Genomic DNA, 14821 nt, shown 5'->3' on the forward strand with positions numbered 1-14821 from the left:
GACCTTTACAGCCATTGTGACTCCTAATCTGTTTATGCATCCAGCAAATTTCATTTCCCCATTGTATTTTTGGGAGGTTGCGGTGTTGTAGATACTGTGTTGTATATTAGTTTAAATGGTGTGTGGATGATCTGTTTGGGGGGGGGGGGGGGGGGGGGGGGTAGTGGTTCATCAGTGTAACTAGGGACCATAAACTTGCACCTTTCCTTGATTTTCTCTTGGCAAGTGACATTGTGTGTGTGATTTGTTCAATTTGAGACCTTTGTTAGTGTGTGGTTTCCGATAGGTTGCTTGGTGTACATGTGAGTGAGGTGTTTAAGGTCTTTACATCCTTGTGGGGTGATGCCAGAAGTGGGGTGGACAATTGTGTCTTGTGGAGTTGGCAGTGGATAGACGTGGTTGCTGCGGTTGACAGAACAGAGAGAAGGGAAGGTAGTACAAGGACTGTATGTGCATTAGAAATAATGTCCCTGTTCTGCCATTTTAGGCTTGTAGTAGACCGGGCAAAGGGGGAGGTGGGTGCTGAAGGTTTCTAACAGTGCAAGGCACACTAGACCAATCCAATTATCTATTTGCTGGCCATCGTAAAAACAAATTCAACACCATGTTGACATCCCACAGCACATTGTACCTTGCCTCAGATGGTCTCTTCAATCTCACTCTTCATAACCCTACAAACCATGATATTTCTTCCATCTGAATTGTTGTCCACCAGTGCATGTCCTGCTGAAACCCCTGACCTATAACAATTAATTGTCCTGTAACCTAAACCCTCCTCAAACTTCTCCACTAAAAAATGTACCACGTCAACTACAGGTGCTTCCACAGGATCCAGATTCCTTTCCATGCACCAACTAACCCATATTCTCCAAATTCCTCTATACCTACTCCCAAGTTCATGGTGCCCAAGATACCTCCAATAACTCTGCAGCCTTATCTGAAAGTTCTCTGAAACTGCTACATCGCCTGACACTCCAGACAAGAAGGTTCAGCACCTTGCTCTGCACCAAAGAATGCTCCTCTCCTATGTTCTTTAAAAGGCCTTCTTTTGCTGGAATTAAATAAGGTTCTGCACAAGCCAGCTCCATCACTGACGGAAACCAAACCTGTGACACCCAAAACGGAGTCACCAACAATATCTGACAAATCTGTCTCACCTTCAATAAAACTCTATCATTGCAAATGGGGGAAAAGCATACGCTTTCCTTCCCGCCTAAACCTGCTGGAATGCATCCACGACTAACGGCAAAGGGTCCACTCTCCAATTGAAATAATTCTCCAAAGGTTTTGCAAACAAGTACACTTCCATTGGACCCAACAATTTGTCTATCCTCCTGAAACTCCTCACATCCAACTTACAATTGTTTAAGTCCTTCAAATGTCTTGAATTCCAATCGGCTATCTGATTAATCTCTCCCAGCAAATACTCTGCCCTCACCTCGATTTTGTGCTCTAAACAGAAATTACAGAACTCCATTGCCAAGTTCGCCAATCCTCTGGATCTAGTTCCTCCCAACAGGTTTATATACGCCACAGCAGACACATTGTCCATCCTTATCACCGATTGACCACTCGCAATCTTCCTGAAACTCTCCACTGCATATAAACCTGCAGTCAACTCCAAACAATTCATGTGTCCTGACATCTCGTCCTTTGTCTAAAGTCCACCTGTCTGTTCTACTCCTAACCGTGCTCCCCATCCAATCAATCGCATCTATCGCCAAAACAAAACTTGGTCCTTTTCCAAATATTGCGCATCCATTCCATGCTTCCAAATTGCTCAACCACCACTCCAATGCCTCAGTCGCTTCCACACTCAGAGATCGGATCTCCATACCATAACCCTTTTCTTAAAGCCACCCCTTTCACCCTCTGCAAAGCTCGGTAGTGAAGGGGTCCTAGAAAAATCGCCTGTACTGATGAAGACAATAAACCTGCTATCCATGCCAAGTCTCCTAATGTATAAGGTTAGCCTCCGTGTCTTTAATGAAATCTTGGTTCTCATATCACTCTGCTAGGAGAATTGCCATTCTGCTAAGACCAGCATCTGACATGCCAGGACGTCGCCCATGTACCATATTGTTTGGGATAAGGGGATTGGTCAGGCGTGTTTCCTCACCATTTTTCAAACAATGCTAGATGGACTTAGTGTGGCACCTACAAAGCTATGTGCTGTGGCCAAGAGCCGACTGCAAATCATAGAACTGGACTATTTAGTTAATATATGGAAGTACAGACACCACGCATTTTCTAAATGCACATTTTATTCCTCTGTTAATGGCCTGCTACAACAAAGTGATTTCTGGTTGGCTTCTCAGATGGGGGTCTGTGGCTTTGAGAATGTAGGTACGGGCCACACACACATTATGAGAAAACTCTCCGATCCTGCTGGAACTGGAGGTGCCAGCATTAACAGTACTGCTTCACAGTAACGTTTCACTTTAGAATTTGTATGGCAGAAGAACTTCATACAGATATAGCAGAATATTTTCAATTAACATGGACTGTCAACAGCCATGGGGTATTTATTATGGGAGGCCTTCAATATGTAGATCTAAGGATTTTGCATTCCAAAACAGGCTTGGATTTTGAAGTCACTTTGACGCAGGCAGGAAGCCCTCCAGGCCGAAATTCAGAATCTGCAGCATCACACAAACCAGTAATGCCATTCTTGCTGTATTGCAAGTAAAATTCAGGGAGTTTAGGGAGGTCTAATTCTTGGGTAAGGGGCGGGGAGGAGGGGGGGGGGGGGGGGTTAACATCCGTGTTAGTCCTCCACTAGGTACTGCGGCATAGTTGGGCCGCTGATGACATTAACACCATCAAGATAGCGGAGGATATACAGATTCATGACACTGCCAGTATATGGTCCCACTTCGCTAACAGTATATTGTTCCACTTCAGGTACAACTAAGAACATCTCTATGCCTCACAAATAACCCTAACCACTCCCCGAGATATGGATTCATCTTCTCTTGATAAATTATAAGATCTGTGGCTTGAGAAGTCAGACAGGGAAATACATATACAACCGATCACATTTGACAAAGTCACTATGGACAAACAGTTGAACGCTGTGATCACATCCTGCTACCACATACTCCCAATGCTTCGCAAGATTTTCAAATGGCTCCCCATGCACACAAGATGCACGGTGAGGTCACCCAGGCCCTGATCACCAGAAGAATCTACTATGGCAATGCACTTTACAACAGCAGCGCCAAACAACTCCCGCAAAGATTCAACACCATCCAAAACACCATCACCAGACCCCAGAAGTGCTCACATCACTCCCTACATCACTGAACTACGCTGGCTACCCATCCAGAAACATTGCAAATGCAATGTGCTCATTCATGCCTGCAAAGTTCTCCACAACCCAGCACCAGTGTATCTCAACAACCTACTCCAACTCTATTAACCTTCAAGACAACTACGCTCCACCTCCTTCTCCCTCGCACAAATCCAGCACATCTGCAGAAGCAAAATAGGGGAACACACTTTCTCCATCGCCGCAAAAAACTGAAACGGAGTTGCTCAACACATCAGTACTGCCACTCTACTTCTAAACTTCCAAAAGAAACTGAAGACCTGTCTGTTCAAGTAGGAGCACCGCCAGGCCTACGCTCCTGCTCCAGCACCTGGATACCCTCACAGGTGATAAGCTGTGTTATACAAATGTACATAACAAGGGTGATTAAGAGGGTAGCTGGTGAAATACCTGGAGGTAAGGCACCAGGTATTGACTCAGCATCTTTTTTTTTGGTTTATTTTATAAAGCCTACAATCAACCCTTACACACTGCAAATCCTGAAGGCAGAGCAAAGTACTTTGACAATCCCCCAACCCCCCAGTACTCTCTGAAGCAGGGATCCTCATCCTATTGTAGAATGGGAACCCTAGGCACTTGTCTGACTCATACAGGTTGCGACTTAACACTGATAAGATAATTGCCAAGAAACTTGTCCCATATATGACAATTAGTACTACCTCAAATGGAGAGCCTCACACACTGGCAACAACGTTATACAATCGGAGCACTTTTTTCACAGCATTTGATCTGTGCTGCCCAGAGACCAGCACTTCACCATTTGTTTTAATGTTGAAAAAAGTTTACTCGCTAAAATGGGGATGGTCTATGCTGTGAAGAATGGGAGCGAGAGGTGTAATGTTTCCTGGTTCTTCCCGCTTTACTCAGACCCCCACAGCCAGAGTAGACGTTATGACGGCTATGTTGGACACTTTCTGCAAAGAGAGCCACATCCCTGACGGATGCCTCCTACCTCTATTATACATATTGTCAACAGAGTCTCTATTGTGTGCTGTACAAGTGCAGAATGGTCAGATTTATGAACCACAGTATCACGTTCTCCTTTCATGCAAAAGACATTCTGCTATACATTGGGGAAAGTCATCCCTATTATGGTAGCAAAATCAGGAGGCTTCCTGATTTTGCTGCCATAATACGGACAACTTTCGCCCATTGTGGCGTTGAAGCACACTAGTGATTTGTTCACCTGCTTCCTGGCATGATCTGCTAAGTTGTATGGATAGATGCAGCCAGTTTGAAATTTTATATACCCGTGGACGGTTTAACATCACACCCACCCATCTCTTATTTTAATGTAAATTTTGGAATTCTACTTCAACCCATGCAAGCAATATAGGGTTGGACTGTTATTCGAAATAGAATTTTTGGACGCTCAATTAATTTTCCAGTCCTGATGATGACCGTGTAATTCTACAGAGGTCGAAACGCCGTTGACGCATTGTGGCCATTAAATTATTGAAGGACACATTATTTTGTTCTATGTTGTTCCCTCTATGTGACGTGTATTTTTTCGTTTGCCACTTGTCTGGTCTGTAATATACACTGTTTTTTGTACCAGCACACTGTATTGAGCGCCATGTCTCAATTGTTTGTATTTATAAAATGTAATACATTTGTCATATGTTTTCAGAATTATTTCTGCATATGGGTCTCTCTTCACCTCTTTTTCTTTGTCGTTTAGTTTTTGATTTATTAAAAACTGTTCTGTTTGTAATTTTCTGGGAGTATTGTATTTTGATGCTAATTACTTCTTGAACCTTTGTTAGGATTATATACCGACTGCCCCTGGTTCAGGTGTTCTGGGCTGCCCCTGTGGCTGGTAATAATCATGCAAAAATAAAGACACTGCCAACACTTGCTAACTCCAAGGATGATGATGGAAGTAATCATGATGAGATTAATAAGGAGATGGGGAGAGATTCTATTCTATTGCGGTCTTGCAAACTGAATGTATTCACTTAACACCAACTATAAATGTTGTTTTCTTGTGTTACAAAGATTCACAGTGTATTAAGTTACTCAACTATGTAGGGCCGTAGTGGGCCCAGGAACAAGGATGACACTCCTGTTTTACACCGACATTTTTCAGTAAGTGTAACTTAGTTTTCAAACCTGGGAAGGGAAGTGGGATAAGCGAGAAGAATAGAGTTGGCATTTGCAGATTTCAACAATCTATTCCATCTAAGAACATCCTTTGCTTCCTTGGATGAAAGATCCATTTCTGTTGAAACGAGTTGTTGCCACATGATCCCACTATATGGACATGTATTGAGAGAAAGTATGTAGACACCAGAGAGAAATTTAAATGCTTTCAAAGCACTGCTCCACTGGACCATTTTCTAGTCAGAACCGTGGTTCGTTGTAATGACAATTGTCTATTGGTATTTCGCTAGGCTGCCTGGTAATTTGCACGAAAGCGGTTTGGGCTTTCCAATATTTTTTATTTAAGAGTTGCTAAGTAGTTTCACAAGCAAAACTCCCTCTGCACACGGTAAGAGCTATACAAATTATGGCCTGAAGGCTAGGCCCAATAAAGCGTCTGGTTATAGCACTTTGGGGTGGGTGGCACAATACTGAGAGGAAGTTAAGCCCTTGTGAGTCTTGGGTCACCAAATTCCCACAGCACCTCACATCCTATTATGTTCTGCCTTTTGCATAATGATGCACGAGACACTTTGGGTTAGGTCACCATTGCCAGAGAAGGGAGATGGCCTGGTGAACTGGATGACTATTTTTATTGCCAGCACCAACTTCATTTCAATAGCACCCAAGTTAAGTTCTTGAGACAAACATATGTTTGCTCAAACAGACCCTGGGTGAGTCCCTACTATTTAATCTTGTAACGGCCCTGTAGGGGTTAACTTCGGCAAATGCCACAAGTCCTAGTCAGCAGGTGTATGGGGAAAAATACCCAAAAGTGTGGACCAATACAGTGTGCACAGATTGATTTAAAACCGTCAACAAACAAAAGTGAGGGGAGGGGTTGAACATTACCTCAAAACATAAAAGTTACTTGCTGAACAAGATGCAAAACTCAGCAAGACTAACTTTTTATCTCAATTACAGGATGCCAGAATGGTCATTCATTTACAGTACAATCCATGCAAAGCAATTATTTACCTATCTTATTGTGAGGTTTTGTAGCAATATCCTCCCAGGCATTTGTTTCCAGGTTATAGGCATGGATCTGCAGATAAAGAGACAAAACTTCGGATTGGAATACAGGCAGTGGTGAAGCTCAGCAACATAAAACACCAACTTAAATGTTAATGCCGCTAAATATGCACTACTTTAGTTTGCAACGATAGCATTATATATCTATATATCACCTTATTGTGGATTTAAAATTAGCAATCTGAGAAAGCTACAGATTTGCAAGGATGTCTTAGCATTAACAGCATACATAGATTTATTTCCATGATTAGATGAAGACGTTCCCCCTCTGCCAAATAACACTTCTGGTATGCTAAAGTAGCCTCTCTAAGTGGCTGGGTACTGAAACCTTAGAAGTTTCCAGGCTGCGCTATAGAAATCCACCTTACCCAGTCTTGGATTCTTTTACAGAGATGTACATGTTCAAGTGCCTCTAACTGTACTGAAGGTAGAAAGACTAAGTATGTAGTTTAAACAGCACTTGTACTGAACAAGTATTTGATCTTCTAGAGTGCTATGCTTCTTTAAAGAAAATATTTACTTGTCAACAGAAGGAAACCATCTTTGATAGCTCGGGAGGCATGGTGTTGTGATGGACTGAAATAGTCTGCCCCTGAAGCTTGACAGATTCTCGCAGTTAATCCTCTTACAATACTATTTTCTTCTGTGCTGGGGGATGGATGAAACTGCTACCACAAAACTGCTCAAGTGTTGTTGCATGCACCAGTGAACCTCTGCCAAAATTGGGATTCCGACAGCTGTCCCTCCTCTCATTGTAGCTCAACCCCTTGCTATTGTCACAGCTGCAATCAAGGAGATGACTAAACAACTTGTTGGCGATGACAGCCCCTCATCAGCAGAGTCATCTCATTTGGGATTCCCATGCAACACTTGGCCCGAGCTCAGGCCTCTTCACCGACGACCTCCAGAAGTAGGGATAGGGTGTGGAGGTTGGGGAGGTTAGGAGTGCTTTCCACAGAAAAGGTTGATAGTTATTCTTTCTTCAAGGATTACCAACTAGATTAGAGCTAAACAAGGGTGCAGTGCCAGGAGTGGATAAGGAAATATATCCACCTACTTACCACAGCCACCTCTGCTCGCTCTCCTTCCCCTGGTCTTGCCGGCTCCCTTAGTGCTGCCACTCACTCCTTCCCTCTCCTCAGGCTGCAGCTGCATTCTCCTCCCTACTGCTTGTTGGGATCTTTTCTGACCTGCAGCCTGTGCAGTGCTGCAGGTACCATCCCATTAACATTTCTACCTCACCCTTCACTGTGTTTTATGGTTTCCTTACTATCAACATTTCTCCCACTGCTTAAGCTCACTGCCCTTCCCCCATCGTCGTCTTTTGCACCTCTCAGGATCTGTCCCGCTAGTGATTTTCCTTTAGTCGATTTGTCACCTGCACTGCCTGCCCCCATCACTATACTTCTCTCGCAGTCGGTCTTCCATGCTATGGCTTCATTCACTCTCCTTTTCAGTCCCTGCTGCTTCCTCTCCATCTGTTTCTCCTTTCTCGGACGTTATCCTCTTTTCTGACTACAGCATAACTTTTTGTCTTAGTCTATCTTGTTTGCCGCCCCGGCCCTTACCAACGTTCTTTCCCCCCCCCCAATGGCACTGGTAACTATGCACAAACTATGAGAATTGTTTCAGAAAACGCATCCCGGCTGAGCGGGTCACATGATCACATTCCACTAGTTGGTATTGCTCTCCTTCAAGCCAAGACAGAGTGTATCAAGTGATCTTTACACGCTAGGGCTTCCCGTGGTGAGAAACCGCAGTTGAAAAAGCCTACATAGAAAACATTGCCTGGCTTAGAGATAGAAAGCAATTTAGAAACCACCCAAAATCATACTTGATGGTATTAGCACTTAGCCATGCCGTCTTGTAGCGCGATGGAGGTGACTCAACCAGTTCGCATGCTGGTGGAAGATTTAACACTGGCATCAGGTGATTTTATATTGATAACAAGCTCTAAAACAGCCGCTATCTGTTGGAAATTGAATATGAAAGCAGAGCCTGGCTTCTTGTAGCCCAGTTACCAACTGTGACCTTTATCTGCTCCACAAGACACAGTGTGAGAGTACAGGGGCGTAAAAGTTATTAGGGAGATTTTGAATGGAATCTTAAAGCACAAGGGCACCTTCTAAACCAAAACTCGGCAACTGTGCTATAAAGTGCACACTAAGACCATCAGGAGAGCAGACTTTGGAAAACCTATGTGGAGCACATCTCTGCCAGCCTCATCTCCAAGAAAAGGCTTAATGTTCAACAAAGAAACTCAGAAAACCTGGGCCTGAACAAAACCAGACAGAGGAATATCATGCAACTAATTTCACAGAAACAAACTGCATTGACAACATTTACAACTAAATAGGATTAAAGTTTACCCATCACAAATATTTTTGTAAACCGCTTTGATATGTAGGGTCTTATGTGCATTTGTATTGGCTGTCAAACGGTACACCGAGAATCCGATGTCAAAGTACACGTTTGTTGATTGTTACCATCTCATTTCTTACCGCACCCTTTACTTAGAAAGCCATCTGGCGTGCTGCATTTTGTAATTTGTTTGAAAGGCCTGTTACCAGATCGCTGGCCAACATAATTTGTTCCATTAGTACACCTTCATATGTTTTTGCGTGGAAGTTACCACCAACAATAAGGCAGTTCAAAATGCTTTGATCACACAATTTGATATTCGATAATTAAACAAAAAAAAAATAAACAAAAAAAAAAAAACACACGAGAGTACTCCGTATTCAGTTTACTCAAACCATCTTGTAAATCGAAGGCCATTGGACTACCGTTTATTCCGAAGATTACACCACCTCAGTGCATGTATTCGTGCATCAACTCACCAAAGGCCTGCTGCATGGTTCAAGTCGCAACCTCCCGCTTCATTGACCAGGGTCCCACCTTGGCTGGCACCCTTTGCTTTGCTGCCTTCTATGGCCCCTCCGCACCCACCTGCTCAATGGGCATGTAGGACACACTCCTTTAGGACTGAATTATTAGGGTCACGCCGCTGTTACTTGAAATGTGACAGGTTGCTCTGTCGACTTTGATGTTTGTAAACTCGCAGCTTGTGTGTTGCATTGCTAAACACTTATAAGATCCCAAAGGAGAGACTTATTGGCTATGACAATGCTTGTTTTTAAAGGGAAGTCAATGACGCTAATATATGAAACAATAAGACGAGAAGAAGCTGCAAACACGGTGGGGCATGACTTGCTAGGGGAATGACAAAGCAGCTTTAGTAGAAAAGGAACACATTCAAAAACACTTAAGTAGCAAGCCTGACAACATTCTATGTTGCACAACAGAAAGGTAAAAGAACTCAAACATAAGTCAACAGGAAACATTTTTACCTTATCCAAGGAATACGCCATCCAAGCAGTACCACCTCCTAGAACATATATTCGGTGACCATCGTGCGCTATTTCATGCCTATATCTGAAAGTACAAAGTAACTGTTTCAGCCAAGCAGCACCGCAGGAGCTCCAAGCTTTAGAGACTGCCCGCCTATTACAACTAGAATGCGGATCTTTATATACCGGAATCCAGCAGTAACAGTCCTAAAAACACCATCTTTGGTGCCTTGTTAAGCAAGCATTGTAATATTTTTGTTCATTACAGGGCAATCGGACCAGCGCATTAAGCCTTTAAGGGGTTAACAGACATGGGCCTCAGGTGGACTCCTTGTAACATCTACATAGAGCACTGCAAGCTACACACAGCTATCTGCCCTCAAGACAATTTCCCGTCTGGGCTTTTTTCTTCTTGATATTTTTAGAGGCCTGTGATCACGCTGGAATGTTTGAGATAACTCGAATCTTTCAGGTAATTATGGCACAGACCCATCTAATATGAAAAGTATGATATGCATCCACTATTGAAGAAAACATCTACATACACAATACATACTTTACTTCCAATATATTAGCTAATATCCTTGCTATTAGGCCCAGAAAAACGTACCATGGAAAAAGGGGATCTTTAAACCCCCGCCCAAAAGGAGGGAAAGTAAGAGATTCACACACAACCAGGTCTTAATAAAAAAAAAACTGTTCAGTGTTTTATCAACACACTTCTATTACCAAGTGGTCAAATGAGTCATAGCTGGATATTTAAGTTACTCTAGGGTGCCTGTCTGTTGCAGTTTACAGCATACGTTTTATAAAACTTGTGAGATGGAGTTTGCTGGGATAAGGAGAAAGTACAAACCACGTTAATGTAGTACACAACCACAGTTCTATACCATCCTACAGTAACAGCTTGTACATACCTCTCCACAGGCAGATCAGTGTTTGGGTTGTTTGGTTTCAATTGAATCCATTCCCTGGAATGAAGATCTAGCCTGTGCAAATCTGTACTGTATGTATAACCAGTCGTTCCACCAAATACGTACAGAAAGCCATCAATAATTGCCATTGCCTGGAAAAACAAATATTCATGAATAGATCTCCCAACTACAAGATGTATTGCTACAGTTAAAAAGAACACCTTCCAGAAATGAGACCTGTGGAAGACTGGTGAAGTGGAGAAGGCGAATTTTCAAAAAAGGGAAAAGAAATGGACTGCTCCTGTAGACTTTCAACTAAGGTACACAGTTACTGATTCAGCAAGTTTAGGAGACAATAAATACGCTTATATTTCACTTACGTGAAGCCTGCGACACAATGCAACATTCATTCATCAGAAGGCAGTACACCACATTCTCAGAACAATACAGGCTATTATACAGTCCATTTCACAGAATGTTATGCAAGACATCTTAGACCCACAAATAGCCTTTATTCAACGACTAGTAAAAACAGAAACACTACTGCAGCACCACCACCAGAACTCAAACTAGTCTATAGTCTATATGAATTGCGGGAATGCTACTATCCACCCCAATAACTTTACAGTTACAGAGCATTTACCCAGAAGTAAAAGTGAAACTGTCAGACATAAGGGGTGCAAGGAATCAGCAATTTACGATTATGGTTCAATTAGCAAAGTGTACACCTATGCCTCATGCTCAACTAATAACGAGACATTTGACACTGTGGATCATGCTCGAATATGGACCTTGTAATCTAGCCTAAAGGTGGAAATAGCTCAAGCCTGGCACAATGTTAACAGTTCAAGAATGGAAACAAGAAAAGAATAATCTAGTCAAATCCATTTAGGCATCAATGAATTTATGTAAGGTGATAAACGTTGAGTAGCGTTGTTCCAAAAGTGAAAAAGAAACAAGCGGATTAAAAAACAAATTTTAAAAAAGGAAGTCGCAAGTCAGCGTCTGGGGTGCATATGGAATCAGTACTGCAGTGAGAAGGCTGCATTTCCACCTCGCAGAACTTCTACCTCTTGCTTCGGAGGTATTATAGAACACACTACTATCACTCAGATGATGGATGCAATCATGTGTACACAGCATTCTAGGAATTATAACCTAGGTCTAGCAGCACTTACCTGTCCATAAATGCGATTTGGCTTCTTCCCTCGACAGTTAAGGAGTGCCCAACGTTTGTATTTCACATTGCAGACATGAACATCATTGCCATTGCTCTCGCCAAATGGAATTCCAGTGCCACCAAACACCACAAGGTTGTGGCCATGTAGCACAACTAGGAGACAAGGAGAATAACTTATTGGGCACAATTCTGGCAGCAAGTCAACAGCAAAGCAGAACAGGGTGTGGGTCAAAATTTTAAATAGTAGTGTTTTACCTATTCCAACGAGTAACAAACACTCACATTTAAATACTAAACGAAGGTTCTTTATCTGTACCACTAATTCTCCAATTAATCTTATATACTATTCTAACACCGTCTAGCGAGTAACCCAGTGGCAATAATTTACCCAAAATTTAAAAACAATTTCAATTAAAAAAAAACTGTTATGGACTAGTTAAAATAGCTTACTCAGATCAGAAAAGGGTCTCTCAACCCTCTATACCCCCGAGAATTAAAGAACTGCTGCTGGACATTATGTTCATAGTGAGCTACAAACCATGTTTCCGTAATCCAAATGCACTGCCCTGGACCTCATTAGTTCCCTGTAAAAAGTGTTTGCCCCGGCCCACATGGCTCAAATCATCTTCTTAGGACCTCATAATAATTATGGTTGACTTAATAAAAATTGTTCATGTTGACCAATTACATTTCTTCTGGTATATAAAGCAGCAGAGTCTATTCAGGAATCAGCCAACAGGAATAAAAGCATCTTAGAAAATTAGGTGATTCAAAAGTATGGTTTGCTAATTTAAAGACACAGATACTACTAAACTGCCATTTTCTTTTTCAATGTTCTAAAAAATGTGAACTTAGTCACACTTAAGGATAGCTTCGAAGCAAGACTGGGGTTAACTCAACCAGTGGATTTTGCCATGCATTTGAGCACAGTGTCTGATGGGGTTCAAATGGCCAATTCAAGTTTTTGGGGCCTAAACCACTAACCAATCAACACAGAAACTGAAGGATCAGTCTCCAGTGGATTCAAGGCTCTCCGGAAAGGGGTTACAGCTGCTAACAACTTAAAACGTGCTCTTTAAATGTAAAGTGACACTTAATGTTAATTACAGTTTTGTCATTATATGCTTTGATCTCTGGTGTTCAGCCTAGCTGCTGCTACATCTTTATATCTATCTCATTATATGCAACACTCTGACAGTTGGTTCCTCAGTTCGTTCTGATAGTCCACAATATTAAATAAGGCCTACACTAGAACTTCTTTGATGGCTCTACGAGGATGGTCTGTACGACTTTAAGGATTATTTTCATCTTGTAGAAAGGGTGTTCTATGTGTGAGCCTCCCCATCATGGAATCTTCTTTACTATACATAACAAACTTTGGAATGAATAGCAAGATTGCCAGGAGACCTCCTTCACAGCCAACAAAAAGGTTAGGGAGTCACAACGGATGGAAACGAGAGTAACTGAACAAGATGGCACAAAGTAACAATATTTTTTTTTTTTATTCAGACCCTGTTTGGCAACGTTTTGTGCAAAACAGCACTGGCTTTCGACTCTTGGGGAAAAAGATTTCTTCTTACTCGCCAAAAAAGAAAATTGTGGTTCTTTTTCCCCCTATAGAATAAAGCCCATTCATCATCAAATGTTAGGTTATTGTCCCATTTGCGCAGATTCTTGTGAAAATGGACATGGGGGTGCTCTGATCATTTAGGGCATGGCCAACAAGCCTCCAGTATACAAAATAGATGGAATGATTGAATTAAACTCAGCCACTGGTAATTACTTGTGCTGCTTCAGAGTCCATTATTATTTTGCACACCATGCCACCTCAGTTTGGACTCAGGTCATAGGCAAATCAGTCTTGATCCTGCTCCAATAGCAACAGGCCAGCTCAAACTGCCAGGCTCTGTACTCCCTGAACAGAACACTAGCAACCCAGGATGGAGATTCACCCTAGCTAGGGCTCATCAGCATGATATAGCATTGTTCCAGGGTCACTGTGCAAGAAACTCACGACTGGACATACTCATCCTACTTAGGACGATACACTAAAGTATACAAAAAAAAAAAAAAAGTGATGGAAGAAAACTCAAGACACTGGTAATTACTCTGGTCCATATCTCAGTACCACGTTTTGCACACCAGGCCACCTCAGCCTCCAGTATCACATATGCGTTGAAAGGGCTGTCCCCCTCCCCCCCAAAACATCTCAAGATAGGGGCTGTGTAGGGAAAGGCCATGGGTACAACGATTGGCTGTGGAACTGGCAAAATAGACATGAAGTTGGACGCCAAGACAGTGGTCTACATATCTCACTTCTTCTGTTACAAAAGGTGAGGGCCTGAGTGACCAGAGCAGCCTCAGATATAACACACGTCCTGCACCAGTGGTCGATGTGGTGTACGACGTGACCATACGGTTTATATTTTAGAAAATCAGTTCCTAGTTTTTGTGAAAAGACAACAACTGTCCCGGGATGGTTAATTCAGAGAGCTGAAATGCTTCAGCTGAAGTGTATGGCAGGGAGTCTCCTGTGAAACCAAAGGTGGGACAGAGAGCTAAACAAGAAACAAGCCTTGCCAGGGTGCCTGCTACCTGAAAGAAATGTAAATGTGTGCAACTGGTCAATCTGCAAATGTAAAGGCTGCTCAGAAGCGGATATCGGCTTGAATTGATGGATTCACTTGAAACTTCCTGATGGCAGACATTCTTTACAACACGGTCAGAACCACGCATGCCTTAGCAATGCAGGCTTTACAATGCATACGTCTTTACCATGCAAACTTTTACAAGTATGCCTTTACCATGAAAATGTTAGTATTTTGCAGGCAAGTGTTACAGCATAATATATATGGGGCATTTTTAGGGTTTA

The 14821-nt window shown here is 42.4% G+C and overlaps 1 protein-coding gene across 2 annotated transcripts in view; it reads right to left on the minus strand.

The window, feature by feature from the left end:
• Positions 1-14821, minus strand: part of KLHDC10 (kelch domain containing 10) — a 225336-nt gene that overhangs the window by 75050 nt on the left and 135465 nt on the right. For both annotated transcript variants that reach the window (XM_085653627.1, XM_085653626.1), the window contains 4 exons: positions 11948-12102; positions 10773-10921; positions 9856-9940; positions 6452-6518 (listed from right to left, as the gene is read on the minus strand). In XM_085653627.1, the coding sequence (XP_085509753.1) occupies positions 6452-6518; positions 9856-9940; positions 10773-10921; positions 11948-12102 (456 nt within the window). The remainder of the gene's footprint in view (positions 1-6451; positions 6519-9855; positions 9941-10772; positions 10922-11947; positions 12103-14821) is intronic.

Source organism: Triturus cristatus, chromosome 4_1, assembly GCF_964204655.1.
Source record: "Triturus cristatus chromosome 4_1, aTriCri1.1, whole genome shotgun sequence".
NCBI lineage: Eukaryota > Metazoa > Chordata > Amphibia > Caudata > Salamandridae > Triturus > Triturus cristatus.